The sequence below is a fragment of the Dermacentor albipictus genome, chromosome 5 (assembly GCF_038994185.2).
Source record: "Dermacentor albipictus isolate Rhodes 1998 colony chromosome 5, USDA_Dalb.pri_finalv2, whole genome shotgun sequence".
In the NCBI taxonomy this organism is placed as follows: Eukaryota; Metazoa; Arthropoda; class Arachnida; order Ixodida; family Ixodidae; genus Dermacentor; species Dermacentor albipictus.
Window position 1 is genome coordinate 108498768 of NC_091825.1, and position 23925 is coordinate 108522692.

At 46.5% G+C, this 23925-nt stretch overlaps 1 protein-coding gene across 7 annotated transcripts in view; it reads right to left on the reverse strand.

Moving 5' to 3' along the window:
* Window positions 1-294: 294 nt before the first annotated feature.
* The window catches only part of LOC135920702 (rho GTPase-activating protein 20-like), a 712294-nt gene continuing 688663 nt past the window's right edge, over window positions 295-23925 (reverse strand). For all 7 annotated transcript variants that reach the window (XM_065454923.1, XM_065454925.1, XM_065454924.1 and 4 more), the window contains 10 exons: window positions 19130-19171; window positions 17228-17315; window positions 16513-16587; window positions 14878-15100; window positions 14172-14347; window positions 12469-12630; window positions 11295-11404; window positions 8702-8888; window positions 5732-5900; window positions 295-2689 (listed from right to left, as the gene is read on the reverse strand). In XM_065454923.1, the coding sequence (XP_065310995.1) occupies window positions 900-2689; window positions 5732-5900; window positions 8702-8888; window positions 11295-11404; window positions 12469-12630; window positions 14172-14347; window positions 14878-15100; window positions 16513-16587; window positions 17228-17315; window positions 19130-19171 (3022 nt within the window). In that variant the 3' untranslated portion in view covers window positions 295-899. The remainder of the gene's footprint in view (window positions 2690-5731; window positions 5901-8701; window positions 8889-11294; window positions 11405-12468; window positions 12631-14171; window positions 14348-14877; window positions 15101-16512; window positions 16588-17227; window positions 17316-19129; window positions 19172-23925) is intronic.

Below are 23925 nucleotides of genomic sequence, written 5' to 3' on the forward strand. Positions count from 1 at the left end.
AAACACTGCCTTGAACCTATTGAGGACTTGTCCTGCATAAGGAGGTGCCAGATAAAGTCCAAGATAACATGTCACTGAAGCCACAGTTTAGGCATGAAATCATTTTTGCAACCAATAACCCTTAACAGAAAATTTTCATTCAGTGTTGCTTTAAAGATGAGAGTGATGCTGCAAGAAACAAGCATGACAATCAAGTTGAAAGATGTTGCAAGACTGCCGAGAACAGTGCAGGCAGTATAAGTTTGTCTGCAGCATATCCACAAGCAGTCTTCAATGGTATACAGCAAGAGCATGTTGTATATTGCATGTACAATGTTTATTGCTGTTATCAAAATATCTACAATACCATCTGTTCAGCCACTGTCGTACACGAACAGGCCATAAATACAATGGTCTAGTGAGCTGTGACAAGCACCTGTCACAAATAGCGTTTTGGGGCACGTTTTGCCCTTGCATGCCTCACGGAGCACATGCATTACTGCACAATGCCATGTTACAATTATATACAGTTCACAACAGTGAATGAGCTCTAGAAGGAACAATACACAGCCTATACAGAGCATAACCATGCTAGAAACAAACTGAACAGTATGGAACAACACAGATCACTGGACAACAAAACCTATACAGATCTTATAAGCTTCTCAGCAGGCTATTTGGCACATATACAGAAGTTCATCATGCAAAGTTGGTGAAGAGTTAAATACATGCGATTGAGTTTCCAAAAGAACTCAAAAGTTCTCCAAGTCAAATGAACTCGGAGTTAATATGCGGCATACTTGTGATTAGAAGGCAACAGTGGTGGCAGCAGAGACAGATTGCACAATTACTGTTGTCTCGGTTACAGCAAAACAGGCACAAGGGCATAAGAACACAGAAATGTCTCTCTGTTCTCATATTTACACGTAAGATTCTTCACCACCTGTGCTGCTGCTCACCGATTCTGTCCGTAGGTGACTTGACAATACACCGTGGTGCCCTTCGCGCTCACTTGAGCAGGCAGAGTCCGACTGGCTGCTGTTGCTGCCCGTGCTTCCATCTTTCCCCGCTGACGCTTGCTGGCTGAAGATGCTCCTCAGCTGAGCGACACTCCAGCTGATCTCCTTGGGAAAGTCGTATAATGACTGTGGCTGGCAGCGATCATGAAACGAGGAAACTACAACACACTTCCCACGATTCACAAGCTGGGAGTCCTTCACATGAACCGGAGGATGATGCCTGAGACGAATGCCAGTGCCGTCACTGGCTGTGCGGTGCACAGGCTGGTGGGGCTTGGGTGGCAAGGGTGGCGGTGGGCTTTCAGATATGCCTTCATCACTGCTATCCACTTTAACAAGAATGGCGTGATGAGTGTCACTTGCAACATCCAGTTGCTCGTTGTACATCCTCAAAGATTCCTCGTACAGTTGCAGAGCCTTGCAACCTAGAGACAGAGGCTCCGTCTGAGGCTCCTCGAGCAACGTGTCGTCAGCCTGGGAGATTGCCTGTGATCTCCTAAGTAGGGTGCGGCGTGTCATGGCCTCTTGATAGCTGGGTGGCTCCATGGGCTTGCTGCTCTGTGACCGGTGCACAGCAGCTAATGCACAGTTGGGGGACTGACGCCGGCAGGGACTTGTTCGTGAACGGTTTGACCCTTGCGATCTGCCCGAATGGGTTGATTCGTGCGACCTGTGAGACCTCTGGCTACCTTCGGAAGACGAGCTGCACACGCTGTTCACACGGGGTGGAGTATGGACACTAGCCAGAGAGTCTGCCTTTATCTTCAGTGTGATGTCATGTTGCCTCGGTGTCATAATGGTGCTTGTAGGTTGGCAACTGTCCTGTCCCGCACTTTTGTTCATTGGACCATCCTGGATGTGATCAATTTCATCTATCTTAGAGGTCGACTGACTGCGCTTCCAATCAACACTGTGCATTTGATTGGCGAACCACAGTGCATGCCTGTCAGGTGTGGCTGCAGGGGTGTCAAACTTCTTTGTTCTTTCCCAGTTAGTACTTTCCATTGGTGGTCTTGGGGCCTTGCCTTTACAGTGTTGGGGCCGTCGCTTTGGCTGCTCTTCACCCATGTACTTCTGCAGCAGGCTCTCCTCAGAAGCACTCCTGATGAGAGTACTACACGGCCGGTTCACATCAACTGCTGACTGCATCGCATTGGCTCGCTGCTGACGTGCACGGCTCTTGCGCCAGCGGATGAGGGGATCGTTTCCCATGACTGTGTCTTCCTCACTTGGGTGATCATTCTCTCTATAGTTGCAAGACTTGGAATACTGAAGTTGTTGAGACCGTGCATCCCTCGATACCGGAGACGAGCGAGCATAGAAACCAGCAGATGAGATAGTCTGGTGCCGGGAATGCTTGGGTGCTTCCCCGCCACACTTTCGGCGCCGAACTACATCATTGCAGGAGCCATCAATGCTAACACCATTGCTCCGACTGTAGGTTGATTCTTGCACGCCAACAGCTTCCAAGTGTGGCACACTCTTCGTCATACCCTGAAGTGCGGAGCTTGTGTTCTCCATCTCAACATCATCCTCAGGGGTGTACAGCTGAGTGTCGCTGAGGGTGAGACCAGAATCCCTGCTGAGATTGGTCAACGACACTTTGGTCCTGTTTGGCAACTTGGGACTAGAATCCTCCATGAGGGCTCTTTCAAGACTGTCAATTGAAGAGTCATCCCTTCGGAAGGCACCTAGAAGCAAACAATAGAACTGTCAGGATGGCATCAAGACTAACATGCGGGGGCCTTATGCATACTACATCAATACAGGAATGGCTAAATGTAAAAAAAAAACAACAAATTTACACACACACACACACAAACACACACACAAATGAAAAAAAAATGAAACCTTGAGATAGAATATGCATATATTTACACAGCTATGAACAACGTCCACTATCAGGGCCAATTGTTAGATCCCTACAGAAATTCTTACTTTCAAAAGGAAAAAGATTTTAAAGTGGCATAAAAAGACAAGGGTTTTATTCACAGGACCTCCCTGACATAAGGGCAGTCTGAGTGGCTACGGCTACAACAGTTATGATAGCAATCACTATCAGAAGCAGCAGCCCCTAATCAAGGCAGTGCTCTTATTTAAAACCAATCTTGGTACAGCACCAAAGACTGCTTCACATACTGAGCAACAACTTGAAGAAAGCTCTTCTACACAAATTTGGCTGTCCAGGCAGCGAATGTGTCATCAAATGTTCCCCAAATCAGACATTACCAATAACTACTCTGCCTTGCACTAATGCAGCATACATTCCTACGCTGCAATACATACATCAGTTTCAGTCAACAGCATTCTTCTTTTAATAGCAAAGCTGTTTAAGCTTGAGCTCTGGCCATGCCGAATATTAACAGAAAACTCCACTCGGCAAAGTGGAGAGGGGAAGGCTAAGCGAGGGGAGGCTAGGCAAGGTAAGGGAGAGGGGCAGCTGTGTATGAGCGCGCGGAACGGTGCTGCGGCCATGGAAAGAAGGCACGTCGTATGGGATTAACTAAGCCTGGTGATGACGTAAGCTCCGAGGTGCAGGTGCCCTCCTGGAAGAGAGGCGATGTGTGTGCCGGCAGCGTCAGGATCAAGTCTACTGTCGAGTTGGGCAGACTGAAGAACATACTTTCTCCTGAAGAAGCCGAGTGAATGCAAAAGAGAAGGGAAGCTGCCAGTGAGTGTACGAGGTGTAAGCGGGAAGGTCCTGAATGTAAGGCTGCCAAAGCTAAGCGCCGGAAGATCAGTAAGGATCAACGAGTTGTGGGCCACACAAGCAGAAGCAAAACGGCGATACGACACCACACATCGTGATGAACGTCAAGCAGCGCGGCTACGAAGAGTGTCAAATCCTGGCTTGCATGTCATGGAGAACTTCAAGCAAAGAGAGAGGATGGCTAAATCTGGTGCAGACACACGATTCAGTACCGAATGGCCTGCTGGAGGGGTTGGAGTGTTGTGAGACAAGCTAGTGCGAACAGCTCTGCCGTTTCATCAGTCTTCGCAACGTTAAGTCTGTGATGCTGGCCCAAATTTGTTTTTGAACATACTGTGGCTTCATGATAATGCGAGGTGCATTTACAGTAGTGAACAAAAAGATATATACCGTATATCTGAACGTATAACCCACCACCGTGTACAATCCGCACCCTTAGTTACAACAGCCCGGAATAAAAAAGTAATGTCCCCACATATAATCCATGGAAATAGCTGCATACAGCACTGCTGAAATCTTTGCAAAAGCAGTCTCCATTCACAGATGCACGACTCTCCTATTCTTCAGCAATGCTGACAAAGCTGGATTCACAGGCAAGACGTTATCACAAATGAATCAGTCACATTATGTCTGACATGAATCGAATCATTTGACAGCTAGCTTTCACACAACAGTGGATGACAGTGCAGACAAAGAAGCCCTCGCAATGGCAACGGTGATTGAGTAAACGTGACCAAGCTGAAAATCCAAAACGGCGATTTGGCTCGCCACTGTTTGCCAACTACTAAATGCAATATGGAGGCCCGTGAAGTGGAGGAGAATGGGTGACGGTGAAAGAAGGGAGAAGGGAGCTTCAACACACAGGTGTGGGATGGAGCTTGAGTTCCTTAGGAGATAACGAAACTTTGAAAGGCGAATAATTTTGCCTTAAAGTGTGGCTTCATGGCAAAATTCGCATGCAATGTGCACTCCCACTTTACTGATAAATTTTTCCAAATTTTGGTGTGGGCTATACGCACAAAGATACTGTATTTTGCGTTTCGAGTGCTCCAAGTTAAATTGCTCTGAAAGTTGGCGCTACGTTATGCCAGACCACAAGCCTGGGATAAAGGGTTCGTGAACACTTACTGTAATATACAGTGGACCTGAGGGACCAGGGAAATCAAGGGACCGTTTATCCGGAGTGCCATTTACTGAGAGACAAAGCTGAATACAATTGCATAGATACAAAACCAACCGACCATAAGGCTGACGTTCCGTTAAGAGGCAGTTCCATTTAGGTGATTTTCGTTTGTCGAGATTCCACTGTACTGTTATCCGCACTGCACAGCCTAGCTATCAGGGCACACAATTCGCATACTGTAAGAATGTTTCTCAAGGAAACTGTATACGTCAACCAGTATGTGTGTGGTAGCGACAGAAATTTTAATGATAGCTGTAGATTTCCTTATCGAAAGGCTTGGCATGCTACTGCATGTTCATATATCACAAGAGATCAAAGAAGCAGAAAAAATAAACACATCCACCCGCACACAAACTCTGAAATGTAGGCAACAGCGAGCACCTTGAAATAAATGAAGTGGAAATTGGGGCTTTATTGCACCGTAAATAAACAAAATTTTATCCATATTTGTACCTTTAGCTACACCAGTGCACACCGTTTGACATCACTGAAAGAAAAAAAAAACAGCAACTAACAGACCTTGCAAACAAAGTTAGTGAATTTTTCACAAAAAACCACAATATCATATGGTTTTGTTCACAATTGCATATATAACCCAATTGCTATTTTAAATATGACTTAACAGCAATGTGCTCTGCATCACCATGACCATCAGCCAAAGGCAATGTTTGCATAAAATATATGTCCCCACTTAAAGTTTACACTTGTTACACTTTTGCGGCACAAAATACAGAGATAATGGCAGCAGTTACATGCATTAATTAACATTGCAGAAAAGTCAAGAGTACTGACTACAAACAGTGGCAACAATGCCTACATACAAATATAACAACCACTCACTTCCGCTTTCTTGCAAGCTGTGTGGGCTGTCAGACTCCTCTGCTCCAGAGTCTTGAATTGAGGGATCCTTCTGCGGAGGTTCCCCAAATAGCGTCACCAGGTCCTTGCCGAAAATGTCCACACTGTTCTCAATCAGATACTCTACCAGCTGAGGCACTTGCTCAGAGATCTGTAAAAAAAAAAAAGGAGAGAAATGCCAAACTGTCAGAAGAGTACCACAGAAGTCATTGCTGCTCGAATTAGCGCAGCATGGTTTCGAGCTGTTCATGTGGAGATGAAAATACTGAAGAATTATAGTCTTATTTTTACTTGTACGTCACTTGCTGCTATCACTCTGCTTGCAACTCATCGTGGTTGTGTGCTGGCTCCCTTTCGACATGTGAAAGTATCAGTTTTAGTTTTCACAAAGTGTCCAACACGTGCGTGGCTTGTTGCAGTACACTCCGAAATGTTTGCACCATTTGGGGCTTATGTCCTCAGACAATAATCGTCCTCTATCCTGCACACCTTTCTTTTCAAGGACCCCTCACCAAGTTTGTGCATTGCAAACAAACAAGCACCGGATGTAGATCACGCAACGATGATCATGTCTGCAAAGTATGAAACGGCTGTGTGGCAAGAAAAGATTATGCAGATACCACATACTGTGCGAAGTAAGTGAAGCGTTCTGTACTGTTTTCTTTGACAATAATTACTAGTGATGTTGATGGCGAATGTTTAATTGGTTCAACGTTTAGTGCAACATGAGAGTGGTGAGTCTGTTAAATGTTACCTTGTGTACACCGCTGTTGTTTGTCTGCATAGTACACAGAAAACACAGTGAAAGGTGTTTGCTTGAGGAGTTGTTGCGTACCATACTCCATACGCTCCGAGAGGGTGGAGCATTGTGTTATTGCCTCACATGGTCCGTCGCATCGTGGCAGAAGTATTAAACATTAATTGAATTACGAGGCTCAATGTGCCAAAACAACAAGTGGATTATGAGATGCCGTAGTGGCAGACTACGAATTAATTTTGACACCGTGGTGTTCGTTAACGTTTCTAAGTCTAAGTGCACGGGCATTTTTTATTTCGCCTCCATCAAAATGCGGCTTCATAGCCGCATTTTGATAGCCGCATTTTGATTCCATAGCCGCAAAGCTACTGTGGCGGGCACAGGAGTGTTCATTTGATCTGCAACCGCTTCAGTAGTGTTGCCTAGACCCTACAGTGCCCTTTAACATAGCTCTGCTTCTGCACGCCCACATAAGCTGTCTGCTTAACGTATTTGCATGGCGTTCATTTTTTCAGAATTAGCGTAAACATACCGCACCCTGAACTTAATTTTATCCAGTTTGCCCGCTACTGCTGTCTATAATAGCAGCATTGCCTTGCCTTCTCAAATCAGTTTTTCCCTATCCCCTCCCCCACCCTAGTATGGGAACTAAGAGCAAAGATTGGCAAGATTCTACCCATTCTCTGACACCTCTACCTATCTCCTCTCTATCATTTAACTTCCCTCTCAACTTGCATGTTAGTAGAAAGGTAAGCACTGGAGTTTCTGCAATCCTTCTGCAGGGGGTCACAGATAATTACAGCTGGCAAGAGGCTAATGTGGCGACGCCCATGGAACTTTAGAGGTCATTGTGTGCACATGCGACACCATGGAAAGGTCCAAACGAGTTGCTTGCGGCGCCTTGCCTTTCCTGTTGTAACCATTCCTGTTGTAATCGCCTACAATGTGATGCTGGCTGGAGACTGTACGCTGTACGGGAGCCTCAGGAATGAGTAAAATTTTCTGAAATTGCTATGCTATTGTTTACACGTGCGCTGTTTTTGGACAGTAGCCAGAGGATGCGAAGTAGTTCCTGACGAGAGCTTTCCCGACAGAGCACTTACTTACAAAGTAAACGGTCATAGCTGCAAAGGGTACAAAGAGGCTGTGAAACACCATGGGCACCTTGCCTGTGCTTTGACCTCTCAAGAACGCTTCACAACTTAAGATCAAAGTGACCAATGCTTAGTTTCCAGCTAAGGGAGAATACAGCATGCTTATCTTTTTAGTCTATATTTTGATGCACACAATACAATGTTGTACAGGAAGCAGGCTTTTTATACCACATACAACTGTTTAAAGGAAGGATGGCAGATGGGAATGCAAACAATAAGGAGTTGCTTCCAGTTACATGCTATTTAGTCTACTGAAAACTAGGGCTACAGGAAGTCAAGGTTGGCAAGTTTCAAAAACAAAGTATCAACAAAATCCCCTAGTGGAAACCAGCGAACTCAAGACATGGGTGAGAAAAGTAGCCAAGCCACCTCAGTGACCATCAGGAAAACTTGCACCCTGCATTGCTTGACTCAGCTATAAGAGTAGCTTTCAAGTGACGACTTGGTATTTTGTTCTTCACATTTGTCAAAGAGAAATTATAAGGTGTAGCTTAGTGCACAACATTTGTGTAGTACAGGACATGGCTGCTTGTGTAAGATCCAATTATTGCTAGAATTTCACAGTTCAAGTGTTTATACTCGTATCTGACTGAAATCCCACAGGTAAAGAAGTGGAAATGTTCACAGCTAACGGGCACCAAACGTAGCTCGATTGAGGCGAAGTAGCCTAGCCCGACAGCCCTGCCAGTAAGCTTCTCCCCGAGCAGTAGCATGGGCATATCAGTCCAATCAGCTTTGTCACAGAGCCAATCTAGTATCCATCTTTGCCATATACAGTGTCCCTCCACTTCCGAATTGTCAATCAATTCAGCCTCACGCTGCAATCTGCTAGCCTTCTGGTTAGCTCAGACGCTAAGGAGACTGCTTCGTAAAGTTATTGGTCCTGGGTTCAGTGCCCCAAACCAGGACGAATTTTCTTCAACTACGAAGCTTTTGCTGTGAAAGAATGTATGAAACCCGTATGGGTTTCCTTTGTAGTTTCATGTTACAGTCATTCGGATGACCACTTTCACCTTCAGAGATAGCCCAAGTTGTACCAACCTCTGACTGCAGCGTGGGCGAGTGGTAGTTGTCAACAAACTTTGGGCTCAGCAGGCTTGGGCCAATGCACACGGCCAGGTTGGATGACGGCATCTTGTTTTCCGTGCTGCGGTTGTTGATGTGCCACAAAACACACAGGAAGTGGCGCAGCAACTCCACGTTGGCTGGTGGAAGCCTCTTCAGAAGGCTGCAATGCACAAATGAAACATTCAAGGCAAGTTATCAACATACGCTTCTTCATTCTAAAGTGACAATTGATAAATCTAGTACGTGAAGATGAAAAGTTACCATCACGTTGGATGACTTTTTGATGGCGATGACAGCACTCCGAGCTCACGCAGCTCAATAAACAATGCGGAGCAATGACTACAGTGATGCTCATATAATAAAGGGGACGAAGCTCTGGGGTAATCTTGACTACCTAGGGTTCTTTAACAGACACCAAAAGCCTGCACCTGTTAGAATGCAGCCACTGCTGCTAAGAACCTAACACAGGTCCTGATGCTGAGCAATAAAAGCCATAGTTATCAAACCACTGCAGCAAGTCGAGTTCAAAACGTGCAAGTTTTGTTGTACAGTAAAACCTCGTTAAAATGTACCTGCTTAAGCACTAGCCTCGTTTTAAAAGTAGTAAAGTCAAATCCCCAACTCAGCAGCCATTGAATATAATGCACTTTGTATTCGCATAAACCGCACCAGCTTATTGCGTACTTATAGATTAACATGTAGTGTTTACACTTTTCGTCACAAAATCACGGCGGTACAGCAGCCCGGCAGTACAACGAGCCTCAGAGATCGGAACGGCCTCCAAGCGCAAGTGCAGAAGGCACTTGGAAGGATAAAGCCACATCAACATAATTTCGGCACCGTGCCAGAGTCAGAGGGCGTTGTGGTGTCATGCAAGCTAGGACGACAAAAACCAGGTGCACAGCATAGAAGAAAAATTGGACGAAGTTCGTGCTGTGACGAAGAAGTCTGTGCTGGCGCGCGAGAGGGATCTACCGTTGACTATGGTGTGTGTCATTTGGAATGTGAAGGAGAGTGGCAATGCTGCTGCGACTGCAAAAGTATGTCAGCTACGAGGTTCGACTTTTCGCCATCATTGCCTCTGTTATTGCTGAAGTGTCACCTAACGACAGTGTCGAGGACGACATGAAAAGCAACAGCATGCGCGATTCAGGCCCAACAGTGGCAGATGCTGCACATTATGTCAGTCTCATGCGGGTGTTTGCCGAGAAGAGGGGGCTGGCAGAAAAGCTGGCTCGTAGCTTGAGTGAGTTTGATGCCGCAGTCGTCACTGCTAGCCTGCCGTGGCATCAAATGAAAATAACACTTTTGTCGCGCGATGTGAATGAATACTGCACGTTTTCTGCCCTCTCATCACACTCTCTCGTAGTTCCGTTGTCGACAAGCAAGTGGGCGATCTCACGCTATTTCGGTTAAGCAGTACTACCATTTATTGCGTACTTTTTCCGAGATCAAGCGAACTGCGGTTTAACGAGGTTTCACTGTACAAGCGCTAGCAAAATTTCAGACACTTTACTGCACGTTGTGCAATAATTCGGACTGACTGCATGACCACGCGCTAATTTGGCCGCCGAGTCAAGCAGAAATGGCAACATATTCGTTCTGACATTGCACGGTCACTGGCCATGTTGCCAGTGAAACCGAAACTAGTGAAGCCAAACCAGTATGTCAGCATTTGGTGTGCACAATGTGCAGTGAGAAACTTGGGCTGTATTCCTTGATGATCACTTTCATAAGATACTTTCATTTTCGAGATATTTCGCTTGACTAGCACCAAACACGCAGCAGCATTCCTGCACTGTAATAAGATGTTGTGCTCGGCACCGCGCCAAGAATGCCATCACCGAGAAGCCAATTCACTTTGCACCAGTCATGCGAAATTGAAGGTATCTCCAAAAGTGACAATCAGAGAACATGTCAAGCCTTTTTTGGCCACTTGAGAAATAAAGTGACTTATTTTTGACAAATCCAGTATTTCGGATTCTTAATCATTCGGATGTTCTGGCAGTCCCAGCTGAGTTTGAATTATCAGTCGGTGACTTCAAGAAGCCCAAACAGCCATATTACTGTACTTTGTCGTTACTAGTTTCATTTCTTCATTAAGACTTGCAAAGATTTCAGGACTCAAACCTGATTTATGCAGCTTAACCCCGCCACTCAACACACTGCCATTTTAACTAACAAGTCACAACTTTCTTGAAATTAGCAAGCACATTATGTCAACAAATTTTACTCGAAGTGCAGGATAGTAGAGAAAGTGCAAAAGAAGAGGCGTGGCTTGTTCGAAAAATATATTTTACAAGTGAACTGCTTCCATCGCAACATTTGCTTTACTATATCCCCACATCTCCAGAGGTGGGTGAAGCTGTCTGAATACCACTAATAAAATTTGGCAAAAAGCTGATCATTACTGATGTTGCCAATGTTTGGTTTGTCTTGCTTATTTTTGTAAGAGCTAGCTATTAAATGACTTCCGCAGTACAAAATCCCATGAAAGTTTGCCCTCATGTAATATTTTTGTCAACACAAGTACACCAAAGTTCTGGCAAGCATAACTGTTTGTTACCTGATTGTGTAGTCCCTTTTCTTCCACTGGGGTTCCACATGCAATACTTTGAGCCACTCCGAGTACAGGCACCGCTGGAGCAAGCAGTCTGGTAGGCAACCCAAGAACTCCTGGACCACAGAACACAAATCTTTGAATACATCTGAGCACAACACGTCCCCCACAGGCCTCGAGGAACCGAATGCAGAGAAAATGTTAACTTCTTTCCACTGCATAAAAACATGCACATCGCATGAAGATCTATGTATATAAAATTGCCTACGCACTGCACAGAATTATTGCAAAAATACTGAACACCTGTTTTGTAGACTGTGCATGCAAAAACAGCTCTCTGGGAGTTTTTTGCACGTCTGTGTTGGGGTATTCACACGTGCATCACACAAGGGTTGAAAAGGATAACAGTGAACTTAAAAGTGCTTTAGATGCTGTCATAACTTACAACAATAATGTTTTAATTTCACTTCGTTACTGCAACTGGAAAAGGAGGTAAGTTTTAGAAATGCGCTAGGTGAGAGCCAGTGCAGAGGGGCAAGATAGATAAGGCTGTCCATCATTATACGAATTAGTTCGAATTAACGAGCTTTTACTGTATATTCATCAAGCAAGCCACCTATCCACAAAACCACACAAGGTAATTTCACCTACAGCCCAGTACTTTCAGTGCTATATGTTTTAAACAACACAATGCATTATATTTTTACACATGCATGAATATCAATACAAAGATAAGTAATGCACATCAAAGTGTTCTTAAAGTGAGAATTTTGACTTACTGTCACAACCGCTCTACCACATACTTTGAAGCAAATCACATAAGTTTTTTTTAACACAGCACATTCCTGCATCATAGTGAAAGGTTGACACCGCCCAGTATGCCTATAAATGTGCTTGTTCAGCTGCATTATTAAACAACAGCAGCTTTCACTTGGGGCAAAGTTCTAAGTGGAGCAATATGTGCATTTGCGATGACACTAAAACATAACATCAAACTAAAACTTTCACAGTGCAAGGTAGCCATCTCACCTGAAGGCTACATTCATTTAAAACAAAGGTCATCCAGGTCATGGTGCTGTTCGTCAGCATTTTGCAGCATTAGTTGTGAACCTTAGGATAAGATTCAGCAAGTATGTCGAGTCTAATGAATAGAAGTATGTTAAGGAAAGCAGTGAACTACCTTGAATGCAGCAGCAACAACATGGATGGGCACGTCAGACAAGCTGAAGTCTGGATCTTCCTCTAGCCGTGCTTGGAGCTCCCGCTTAGAGCGAACATTCCCAGATTTTCGAAAAATTCCATAGGTGAAGGGACCCCGCAAGAACAGCTGTCGCAGCAACGCCTGCACGGTACAAGCAAACAAGACATCAGAACAAGTGTACAAAAATTCCATAATCTATTTAGTTTAGGACAGCAATGCCCCACAAGTAAACTCCTCAGGACACCTATTAGTTTTCACTCCAGTGCTGAACCACTAGAGACATGACCATGGCCGTCCAACTATTCTCAGTTCATAATTGTAACTGAGAGTAGAGGCGCCAGTATAGTTACACACATAACAACTGGGTTATTGCACATTTTAAGCCAAAATTTCAATTTGAAATTGCTGCCTCAAAGAGTTTTCAACCCACAGCGACTAATTTCAGCATGGTCTTCGTGATGTCAAGTACAGGGCCACAGTTATCTGTTCCAAAACATCTGAAACTATGCCCACCTCGTGCTTCTTATTACTCTGCATGCTCTGGCAGCCAAATACGCCGCAAGAGTGTGGCCATTGCATTGCACCCACAATTCTCAAACGATAAAAACAGCCGATCGCAGAGATGCACAGAAAAAAAATAATGTCGCGGACGTACGGCGCAAATGGGCCATACAGAATGCACTTCTTTACAAACATTTTACCACATTGAATGCACTCACATTTTTCCAGCTTGCTGTGGGATCTGTACAGATTAAAATGCGATGCATAATTCAAACTCGAAAACCTGGTGTCACTTCCCCTAAAAGGATTAACATGTTCATTTGGCCGATTGCCTTTTTAGGCCTCGCACTCACATTTCAGAACAATGAAGGGCTTCATATGCACAGCTTTTTTCCAGTGCTATGCACAAGCGCAGTTGCAAATATTACAGCAAACTAGCCACTTCGCAACCTCACGACGAAAACAAAAAAAAAACGCTGATGTAAAAAGTCACAGCTGCTTGTCACTATGGGAAGAAAGAACAGCTCGATAGAGCATGTTTGAGCTACCCTGCACAAAAATACCAGGAGCACATAATGAAACATGTAGATTGTTTATCCTTTTCCAGGTGACCCTTTCTTTTACCATCTAACCACTGTTACAAAGTTATCACTCGCAGCAAAATGCACCTACACATATTCGAAATCTACAAAATGTTATTGCATGCAATGTGAATGGTGGCGCATATCCTTGCAAATACGCGAGCACCAGCAATTATGCCGGAACATACTTTGAGTCATGTAAATAGCCCGTACACTTGGCCCTTGGATCAGATTTTGGCAACCGGTAACTGTGCTTAACGCTAACGTTGTGCTTTCAGTGGTGCTTGTTTTTGTGGGCACAAGATCATCCAATAAAGAGTGTGTTAAATAACACTTTTGGCAATTCTATTCTTCACTGTCACTACAATGTGGAAATATTTCAGAATTGCTGGAAACATCACAGAAGTGCACAGCCCCCAATGCTTAGCACCAGCACCATCTCGTCACTATTAGCATTACTAACAACGCTATTGCAATGTTTCAGCACATGCACTTGTGTTGACCAAGGACACCAGTGGTTACAAGGTCACCAAACAGTGCAAAGTCTAAACGATTACCTATTGTTAGCATTGTTAGTACAAGTTCTGCATGAATACGTACCATGACAGGTTTGGGGAGAGACCCATTCGGAGAAACCTTGCTCAGGTCCTGGCCAAAGAGGCTGCCGACCACAGGGGACACGCTACCAGAGTCTGTCGAGGACTGCTTCGAAGATGGCTGCTTCTTGAAAGGCCAGTTGATGAGAGTTGGACGTCGAGGTTTCTTTGGTTTCTCCGCTGAAAAGGAAGAGCCACTCCATCAGCTATAAATATAATTTGCAATTTCTATAAACAGAAATCGAAATATTTATTACATGAGTTTGGCGCAAACTACAGGTGACCAAACGCATAAATTTGTTCTAGGTGCCTGCTCCGTGAAATCAGAATTGCATGCCCCCCGTCATATGATGATGCATGCAACTGACAAGATCCCATCCACGAGGGTGGCTTTAATAACCTGTAAAATAATTTTTACTGCTGAAAAATAGAAATATTAACCTAAATTTCTGACATAACAAAGTCTGCAAGCAAGACTTTGTTGCATCATGTTTCAACTTTACTTTTCCCTACAACAAGCAATGTTTACTAGCAATATTTAATTCATGGCTCCTTAACTTGGTTGCGAACTCATACGAAGCTTGATCCGAGCATTGCAACTTTCACAATGCTAGCAACCATGAGCAAAAAGCAAGAGGCTACAGGACCACACTTATCAGTTCTGCTTGTAAGCAACAGCACCATAAGTAAGACAAGAAAAGAATGCTCACCATCAGATAGCGTGAACTTGTGGTAGTTCCTCCTGAGAATGAAGGCGCATTTGCAACCCGTGATGACATCGGAGAGCGTAGACAGATCTAGATTGGAACTCTGTAGCAGTTCGCGCACAAAGTTCATTTTTATACAGTAGGGGAACTCATGCCCTATGAGAGGGTAGGGGGCTTCGTCTTTACCAGTCTTCACCCAGAGCTGGAAGTCGTCTGGATTCGATGCCTGCATGCAAGAAATGTTGGGCCACCATTAATGCACATATTCAGTGCATGGTCTGAGACTTTGGAGAAACACTCAAAGCATAGGCGCAAAAGAAAAATCATTTGCAAATGTACGCCAATCTGAGAAACTGATATACCAAAGGCAGTGAAGATGCGTAAGTGAGTTCTCACACCCTTCAGCAGTACTAGGGGGCCATTTGCTGGTCGCTCTTAGGAATGAATCATCATCGACGCCGTCTGTGCATTCTCACCAACACATTTAGCTGCTCCGTGGCTCCCACGCAGGCTGCGCTGCTGCCTGCTCTCTACCACCGCAGCTGTACGTACTATTAGCCGACTTCGAACACGAAGCCAGTAAAACAAACAAAAATTGCACATTACTGGCTAAAAACATGGAGCAAAAAGTGTTGTCTATTCATGTGAGGTGCACACAAGGTAAGTTTTATTTTATGATAGTTAGTAAGTACATTGGAAAGCAAAAAAAATATTGGGGATTCTGATGCATGTTGTGTTTGCTTATTGATATCAACTAAGCCCCCACACACCATCCTTCACAGCAGCACTATAACTGTCACAAAACGCTCCTTAACAGCTTCACTATAAAATCAGTCAGTGATGCAGCAGACTGTTTGAGTTTGGGGAAGAAGAGGAGACCCAACTAGTCCGTTCATTGTAATAAATTGGATACACAGTTATCAGTTTAAGTGAGCAGGATATCAAGTAACCAGCATTAATGAGTGCAGGGCCTGATCTCGTCATTGCTGAAATTTGGTGTCCCATTGGATCAAAACGGAAAGAAAATCATTAGACATTATGACCAGGAAAACAATACTCGTATTGCAATACAAAAACTCAAAACCTGCTCAAGCCTACTACGTTTTCAATTAAGTTTATTAAGTTCACCATGGTATCTAAGCAGGTGCACTGACGAAATAGTGCTGCCAACAGCATCGCCAAGAAAACAACTGCACCACACACATTTCAACAGAACTGCTTGTTGGCCTTGTTGGTGCTTGCTGAAAGACATGTTTTTGCTGCAAGTGAACACACTCAAAAGGAAGACACAGACCTGCCGCCCGTGTTGTCTTTATGTGTCGTCCTTTTGCGTGTGTTCAATTGCGGCAAAAACACGTCTTTTAACACAGTTTGAACACTACTTTTTGTGCACGCCTTTATGTACAGAAACCATAATTCTGTTTCAACCTGTGTTTATTCAACATTGTATAATGCGAAAAATTGTAACCCCTTAAATTTGCCTTAATTAACATACGATATGCTCAGCCAGCTTTCAGGATATTTGTTTGAATTGCAATTGTAAATTGGTTCAAATGAGCATGCCTACGCTGTATATACGTTTTACACAATGCAAAAAAATATGGCGTGACGCTGCAAAACAGAGCCTGAGCCACTTACACTGTCCAGCTTGTGGGTAACAAGATAGATGCAATCCTTCGTTGTGTGGGTGTTTACGACTCTGATGGTTTCTTGCTGCAGTTCAAGGAAAACCGAGGTTAGAATCTTGAGCAATAAGAATCATGCAGAAGTGCACAGTAATTACGATCACTTTTGCTTTAATATGTGGGCTAGGAAAGGCTGTAGTTTCAAGCATTTTGAAGCTCCCACATGCCGTTACCAAAATATATGCAAGTTTGAAGGAACCTTTACACGAGAAGAACTAACAGAAAAAGGGCCTCAGTTCTGAGATATGCAGTTATTGAAGAAGCAAAGTCACTGTAAATGTGAGATTCATCAATGACAGTGATTTATGAGCTAGAAGGAGCTCCATATGTAATTTTGTCACACTTGTGATAAGAAATAACATAAGTATTTCTTAAAAATAAGGAAAAAAGGAAGTCACCGTGCTGATGACAAGTGAATTGTTTTGTGCTTCCATGACAACCACAATTTTCTCACCTTCTATGCTAATTTTTATGAGAGTTGAAAGCTTACAGGAAGAACTAAACATAAGAGGCAGCAGGAACTTATTGAAAATTTTGCTCGCTAAGCACAACATGAAAGTGACCATTGTTTTTGTAGAAGGTGCAAAAGAATTTTTAAAGCCGCAATCTGGTTTGAGCAACTACACTATGCAGACACGACCTACTGTGCAAAATGAAACACGACTTACATATTCGTGTTGAGATACTGGGTCCCAGTAGCTGACCTGCAGAGCTGTTGGCTGGCGCCCTTCTCGCTCCTTCGCCTCAGCTATGAGCCTGCATACAACAGATAGGCGATGTATAAAGCAGAATGTAGTGACCAAAGTATGGAGTAATGTCGGTAATGACATCATCCTGCTGTACATTACAAATGTATCACAGCATGTTTGTAAGCATTTGTAAAACATGCTTTAGAGAAAAAGTGGCTCAGAAGAAGTAAAATCTTAATTTTGTTATTTGGTGCTCAAAGCAATTCGAGCCCACAGAAATGTAAACAGCAAAAAAGAAACTGTAAGACAAAGTGCTAAAGAACACACGAGAGCAGTATGCATCGTGTATATAGTAACTGGTGTCGATCTCTGCAGCTTATATCACATTATAAGTTTCTGAACACGCATTGTACTAAGCAGCTTCACGTTGAGCGCAATCCAGACAATACTTCTGAATCATTCCATAGAAAGCTCGCTCTCGGAGCAATGCACCGATGGGGTGGACTCCGAATGTCAGTGCACATGGCTGTAGGCTTACTCAGGCCGCTTCGGTGACAACTTAGAACAAACAAGAAACTGCCTTCGCGTTTGAAACTGATTAGTCAATCGGAACGAAAAAATAAACAGGTAGGTTTCCGGAAAGTTTTAGACGTTTCTTTCAACTGCGCGAAAAACGAGGACACACGAAAGAAACACACCGCACCACGAGCGCAGTGTGCGACGTGTTGCGTTGGTAATTAGTTCGTCATCGACTCTGCGTGAGCGATTTCTCACCAACATCTAACAAGTGCACGAACGCAGGGGCGGTCAGCACGCTTGCTGCACACAATTTCGCGCATGCGACGTCGCAAGCGCGGCAGACAAGGCGCGCCGACCCCTTCGTGCGAACGATGAGAAGGCTGCAACTTCACTGTGAAATCGCTCGGGCGGAGTGGACGGCGGATCGTCAGACACGTAAATCGTGGTGGCCCGCAAGCTTTCTTTTTTTTTTCCTTTGATAGCTTAACGATACAAACTTCACAGAAACAATTTCTGCAGCACGTTTCATTTTGTTTTCAGCGAAGCCTACGCCAACAATTATTCACACAACGTGCTCGAAAATCGCAGACACCGCGGTCGGTGCACGCGAAATGAAAACTGCGGATATCGCTGCTCAGAAAAACGCAGTGCAACATCCCCCATGTGAAAATGGGAGAGAGACATTAAAATCGTATGAGTTATGAATTTTCATGATCGTCGTCGGTGAAAACGGAAGCCATCTTCTTACCGTATCTAATCACATACTGCTCACGCCAACAGCTGGTGACTCAGCGGAGTGCAAGTCTGTCGACAACGCAGTCAGGTGCGAGTAACAAAATTACTGATGGTAGCCACGAACTGACAGCACAAGGGGCAGCATTAAATAAGGCGATTAGAATGAATATTACGGAACCGGCACGCATGAACAAAAGTCAAATGGCGGTTTCGTTAAGTCAAGTGCCAGCAATAATTTTTATAAACGACTTTACGGTCGGGGTTGCTTCAAAACGTTAGCTTTCATTTTCTTCCGGACACAGGGAAAATTGAAAATCTAAACATACAACTCACTTGCTCTGCAAAATACAACGCTTGCTGCCGAGCGCTTCCTTGCGCGCTTTGACGAGCTCAAGCAGCAATCGCTTTTTTTGCAAGTTATTGTGCAACTCACAAATGAGAGAAGGAACACCATTTCGGCAAGGTGCGTCAAGCGCTACGCCCTGTAGATTTTTAGCACTACAACTTGTTTCTGAGCCAGCAATATAGCGACGTCAACGCCAGCAACCACGTCAGTTATCAGGAGGCTCAGAGCAATTTTTTTTTTTCAAGACGCGCGCTAAACAGACAGAATTACACAATACTTACTGAGCGAACTGGCTGTGCCACAGGTCCCTCGTAGCCGAAGAGCTGAAAAAAGATAAGGGCATTGTGGTCACACCTCCAGACGGTAATGTCACGCAGCACGGGTAAACGCATCGCACACGCACCAAGCCACGGGTATGCACAAAAGAGCGATCCGTGAAAAAATCTAGGGCACTGTCTGAGGCATTCTTCGTATCCGCACCCGGAAATTGCACCGACAACGACGACTAGTGCCGAAATGCAACGAAGGCACCCGCGAACTCGTAAAGACCGGCAGGGCGGCTCCACTTCGTATCCGGCGCCTTCTCGCGAATATGCCGACAGGCGCGCGCTCTGGTGGGGACGCAGTGCGCGAGGGTCCTTTTCGGAGTCAAGGCGGTCGAGGTCTGCGCGCGCGCAAAGCATCAGGTAGCAGCGGCTGGCGGCGACGCGCCCTTGCTTGATGATGATGATGACTGGTTCGGAGGAGATTAGAGGGGGCGCCATTTTTTTTGCAAGTTTTCGTGGAGCACGGCTTCAACGGCAGCCGCACACGTGCCGAGTACAAAGTGTCGTGCCACGGGAGAAAGGGAACCGCGGTGACACACGGCATCAGTGGCAAGAGGGAGAAAAGGAATAAGAGAGAGTTTCGCATGAGTGGGAGTGGGACTGCTGGCACCAGAAGGATTACGGGGAGGCGCATGGGAAAGGATTCCTCTCCGCCACAGACTTCGTCCGACGCCGCTTCTCACCGCAGCTGGATCTCACAAGACAAAAAGGGGCAAGGGGAAGGGAGAGAGTGACCCTGTTGCTTTCACTTTTTTTTTTCTATCGCCCGCAGAGAGAGTAGAAAAACTCGCCGCAGCAAGCCATCAGCTCTTCAGCAATGCTTCTCAGCCTGTCCCTGCACCACTTGGGATGCGGCCAGCGAGGCTGTAGACGGGCGGTAAGCATACGCCATTTCGGGCTCCCCCAAACACGCCTCGTGCTCCTTTAGTTTCTTCCCAAGACTACGGCTGCAGGTGTTTCGGGGGCGGTGATGGGGGATGGGGGTGGATGCAAAAAAGCGCGCGAAAGGCTGCCAATCCCCACCACTGCAAACTTTCTGAGAGTGGCGCGTTTTCGCGCAGTTATACTTTACGCTCTCCCGTCATTGTCAGTTCCCGAGTTAGGGAAGGCAGCACCGTAAACTTCATGACGGTCGACCCCCGTCTGAGAGGAAGCACGGGTGCTCCCTGAGCAACGTGTTCCTGGAGCTGAAGCGCTTTCCGCCCACCGACTGAGACGACGGTGAAAAGACGTGGGCGTCTCCCCCGCACACCATGCGGCAGAGGCCCAAAGAAAGGGACAATCAAGCTGCTTTTCGTTTGCAACCTTCCACTGTCTCTTTTTCCTTGGCTTTCGGAAAAACCGGTCCTCACTCAACGAACAAATGAAACGGTAACTGGACAAACTGAACTTTCCATGAATGAACCTCCACGCTTACTACGACGAGTACGCGACGCACACCCCTTTTTCATTAACGTCAAGGCAAAGCCTCCGCGCTGAACGTGTTTACGAAGATACGGTAGTTGCGCCCAACAAGAAAAGATAATTCATCTCGAAAGTATACGCACTTTGCAAAGGGTGCAGTGCAAGCAACAAGTGCTGCGAAGTGTCGAGGTAGTCTTTTGGTCGTGGAGTTAGTTATACCGCGTGGAAGACAGAAACCATTCCGTCCCACAAAGTGCAGTAGTAGCACGGCGGAGGATCGCCACATGGCTGATACGAAGGCATGGCCGCTCTAATAACTACCATGTCAAATGACTCTACCTAAGGAAACAGGAAGAACTAAAATAGGCTGCCTTCTCCTGAACCATGGCACAAACAAAAACAGCCAGCACCACTCCCTCGATTCTTGCCTCTTCACTGTACCGACTCCCTGCGGATTGCGAGGTCTAGATGCAGAGTCTAGACACGTCCGCGCTGCTATCGCAGAATGGGCGACAGGGGAATGGACAAGAAAGACCGCTCGCGCCACCCGTCGGGTTCGCCGCCCATTTTTCATCACCGCCCGGCGACAAACTCAAATCGCAAAGATCTCCCCCCCACCTGTGCCCTCACCAATGGCCCTCACACGTGCGCCATTTGCATGGCTTGCACTGAAGCAAAGGTATAGCAAAGGATAGTTGGGAGAACGGGCGGCCGATAGCCTGTCGGTCGCTGTGCCAGGAAGGCGGCGCCAACGCTTTCAGCGATAGAAAGAACAAGGAAGCGCGTCCCCGATTTGAAGAAAGCGCCTGCTTGCCGCCTTCCCCCAGGCTAACCCCAGGCCTTCGTCGTTTCTTCCGTATCGTCCCTGAACGGGAAAGCGCACAGATAGGGGGGGGGGGGGTGCGCGCATCGGGCCGAGGAGGAGGGGGATGGTTTGTTTGCGGACGCTCGAAAGACGCTACGGCGCGACGACGTGCCGGAGCCCACGTACGTGCAGACAGCGGGAGCCGACGGCGCAAAGAATCGCCAGTGGCAGCCCATTGCGGGCCCCAGCTAGACGCCGTAGACGCGACGCGAGGGGAGGGAGATCTCGTCGGCGGGGAAATGCACCTCGTCGGCACCGGAGGCGCTCCGCGCTCCTTTACCTCCCTACCGCCGTCACCTTGTAACGGTTTATTGTTATTTTTTACCCTCTTTGCTCAGTCCTTTTCTTTCCAGACGCAAATCTGTCGCTGCTTTTGTCCGGCACAGCTTTTGCGTGCAGTATCAACAAGGCGCGCGCGCGCTGCAGTCCGAGAGGGAACGACGACGTGTTCGATCTCACGTACACCCGAGGGAGCTGGGGAAGGGAAGAATTCGCTATCGGGGGTGCGATGCCCTCCGGGGGTATCGAAGTCTGTCTATACCCGCCTTGTACCGGCAACATCTTGCCCTTCCCCATTATGCTATACACAGTTTCGAATCTGTCTCTCATCGACTGTTTACATGACGTTGTAGCTGTTTGTTTACCACCAAGTCGCCGGCGACCCTTGGAACAGACTAAAAATTAAACAATTTCGACGAAGAAGGCAACTTACCGAGGCGTCAAGTGATACTAGTACCTTTCTCGTATTATATATACCTTTATTTATACGATGCGTTCACCTCCACTCGCTGTTTTAACCTTGTATTTCGCGGATATCGGCACAAGATCGAAGCCGTGTTATATTCGAATGAATGCGGTAAACAGCGAGGCACTGAGCGCAACAGTCCCGCCGCAGTGAGAGAAAACACTGTAGCCCCATCTTCTTGCGGGCTTGCGATGACTCGATTCTCAAGACTGAAATGACAGCGCGGAAGGTGGGGGACGGGAAACGGGCTAACCGAAGCGTAATGTGCACTCCCCGAGTCCCGACTATTACGCGCCGCCGGGGCAGTGCCATCAGGCGAAATTACGATTCTTCCGACCTTGGCTAACGCTCCATTACCTCATCGAGCGCACGCTGTTGACGCAAACGCCGATGGAACCTGCCCCCCCCCCCCCCCCCCATGTGTAAGCGTCCGCTAGCGATACACGAGGATGGAGTGAGAGTCGCACGCAGCTAGGAGACGCTTGCGGTGCTCCTAGATAAAGCAATTTTCTCTGTCCCCAAAGACAGGCTGATTAGCGACCGCGCTGTGTCTTCTTATGTTCATGACCCCACTCCCCACTGCGCACTGTTCCATCTTATTTGTGGGAGCGGCCAACATAACGTCGTTATTGAAGGACAAAGGAAGATAATCCTATACGCATTGTCGTAAGAAGACGACCGACATATCCACGGGTGCGTGAGCTGGATGTAGCGGTCAACTGGCAAGCTTGTACAGAAAGAAAAATCACCGTCAAGTGGAGGCGACGGTTGTAGGTAAAACAGAAAAGAAAAGATACGTTCAGATGTTGATAAGCGATCTAACGGCGCCTGAGCGCTGCGTCGAAACTGACTTTCCTAAAGCCATGAATCATCGCGTGTTTCTTTTTACAAGCCGCCAATGTCTCGCAAGAAGGAAAAGCCACCGTGTCCTTAATGACGACCCACTTGGGTTGCGGCGGTGACCGGCGGCCGCACGACTCTCCTCCCAGACGCGTGCTACAACTCGAAAACCCCAGCCAACGCGCACGCTATAGGCAAAGACGGTGGAAGCAATGAGTTTTCAATCGGCACGCTATGTCTTTTTTTTTCTTGTTCTTCTTCGATACTATACGGAGCAGCTAAGCTCGGCGAGTACATTTTGGGAAGCAGTGAATCAAACTCGAAGGGCGGGACGACAGATTAATGCCACGTGAAGAAAAAGAAAAAGCTGCGGGACCCAATCGGCGGATAACACGCGAAAGATCGATTCAACAAGCTGTGCCGCCAGGTCGGTCAGGCGGCGTAATCTGCGCCGCAGAAGGGCGGTTCGGCGTGCACGGAAACAGAAAGGTGTGCGTGCGTGTTTGTGTCTGTGGGGAGGTAGGCGGGTGTCTTCTTCGGGGCGGGGACAATCAGTCGCCGATTTCACGCTCCAACATCGACGCAGGCGAGAGCATTTCTCGTCGAGGGCGTGTCCCCCTGCGCGACCGACCATGCTCACACGCAAGGCGAGAAGACCCCCCCCCCCCCCCTCCGTTACGACGGCGGGTGGTGGGGGACGTCGAAGTGATAGAAATAAAGAGTAATCACATGTGGGTCGTCGCGAACGAAAGTTCGTTTTCCTCCCGCTGCGCGCGGCAGACAATTTAGGTGATGACTCCCGGCGGGGGTGCGAAGGTACAGTCGCCAAGCCGCGCGGGCTCATCACAGCGCCTACCGTGTATAATTAGGGGGGCGAAGACGAAGAAATCGCGTTCA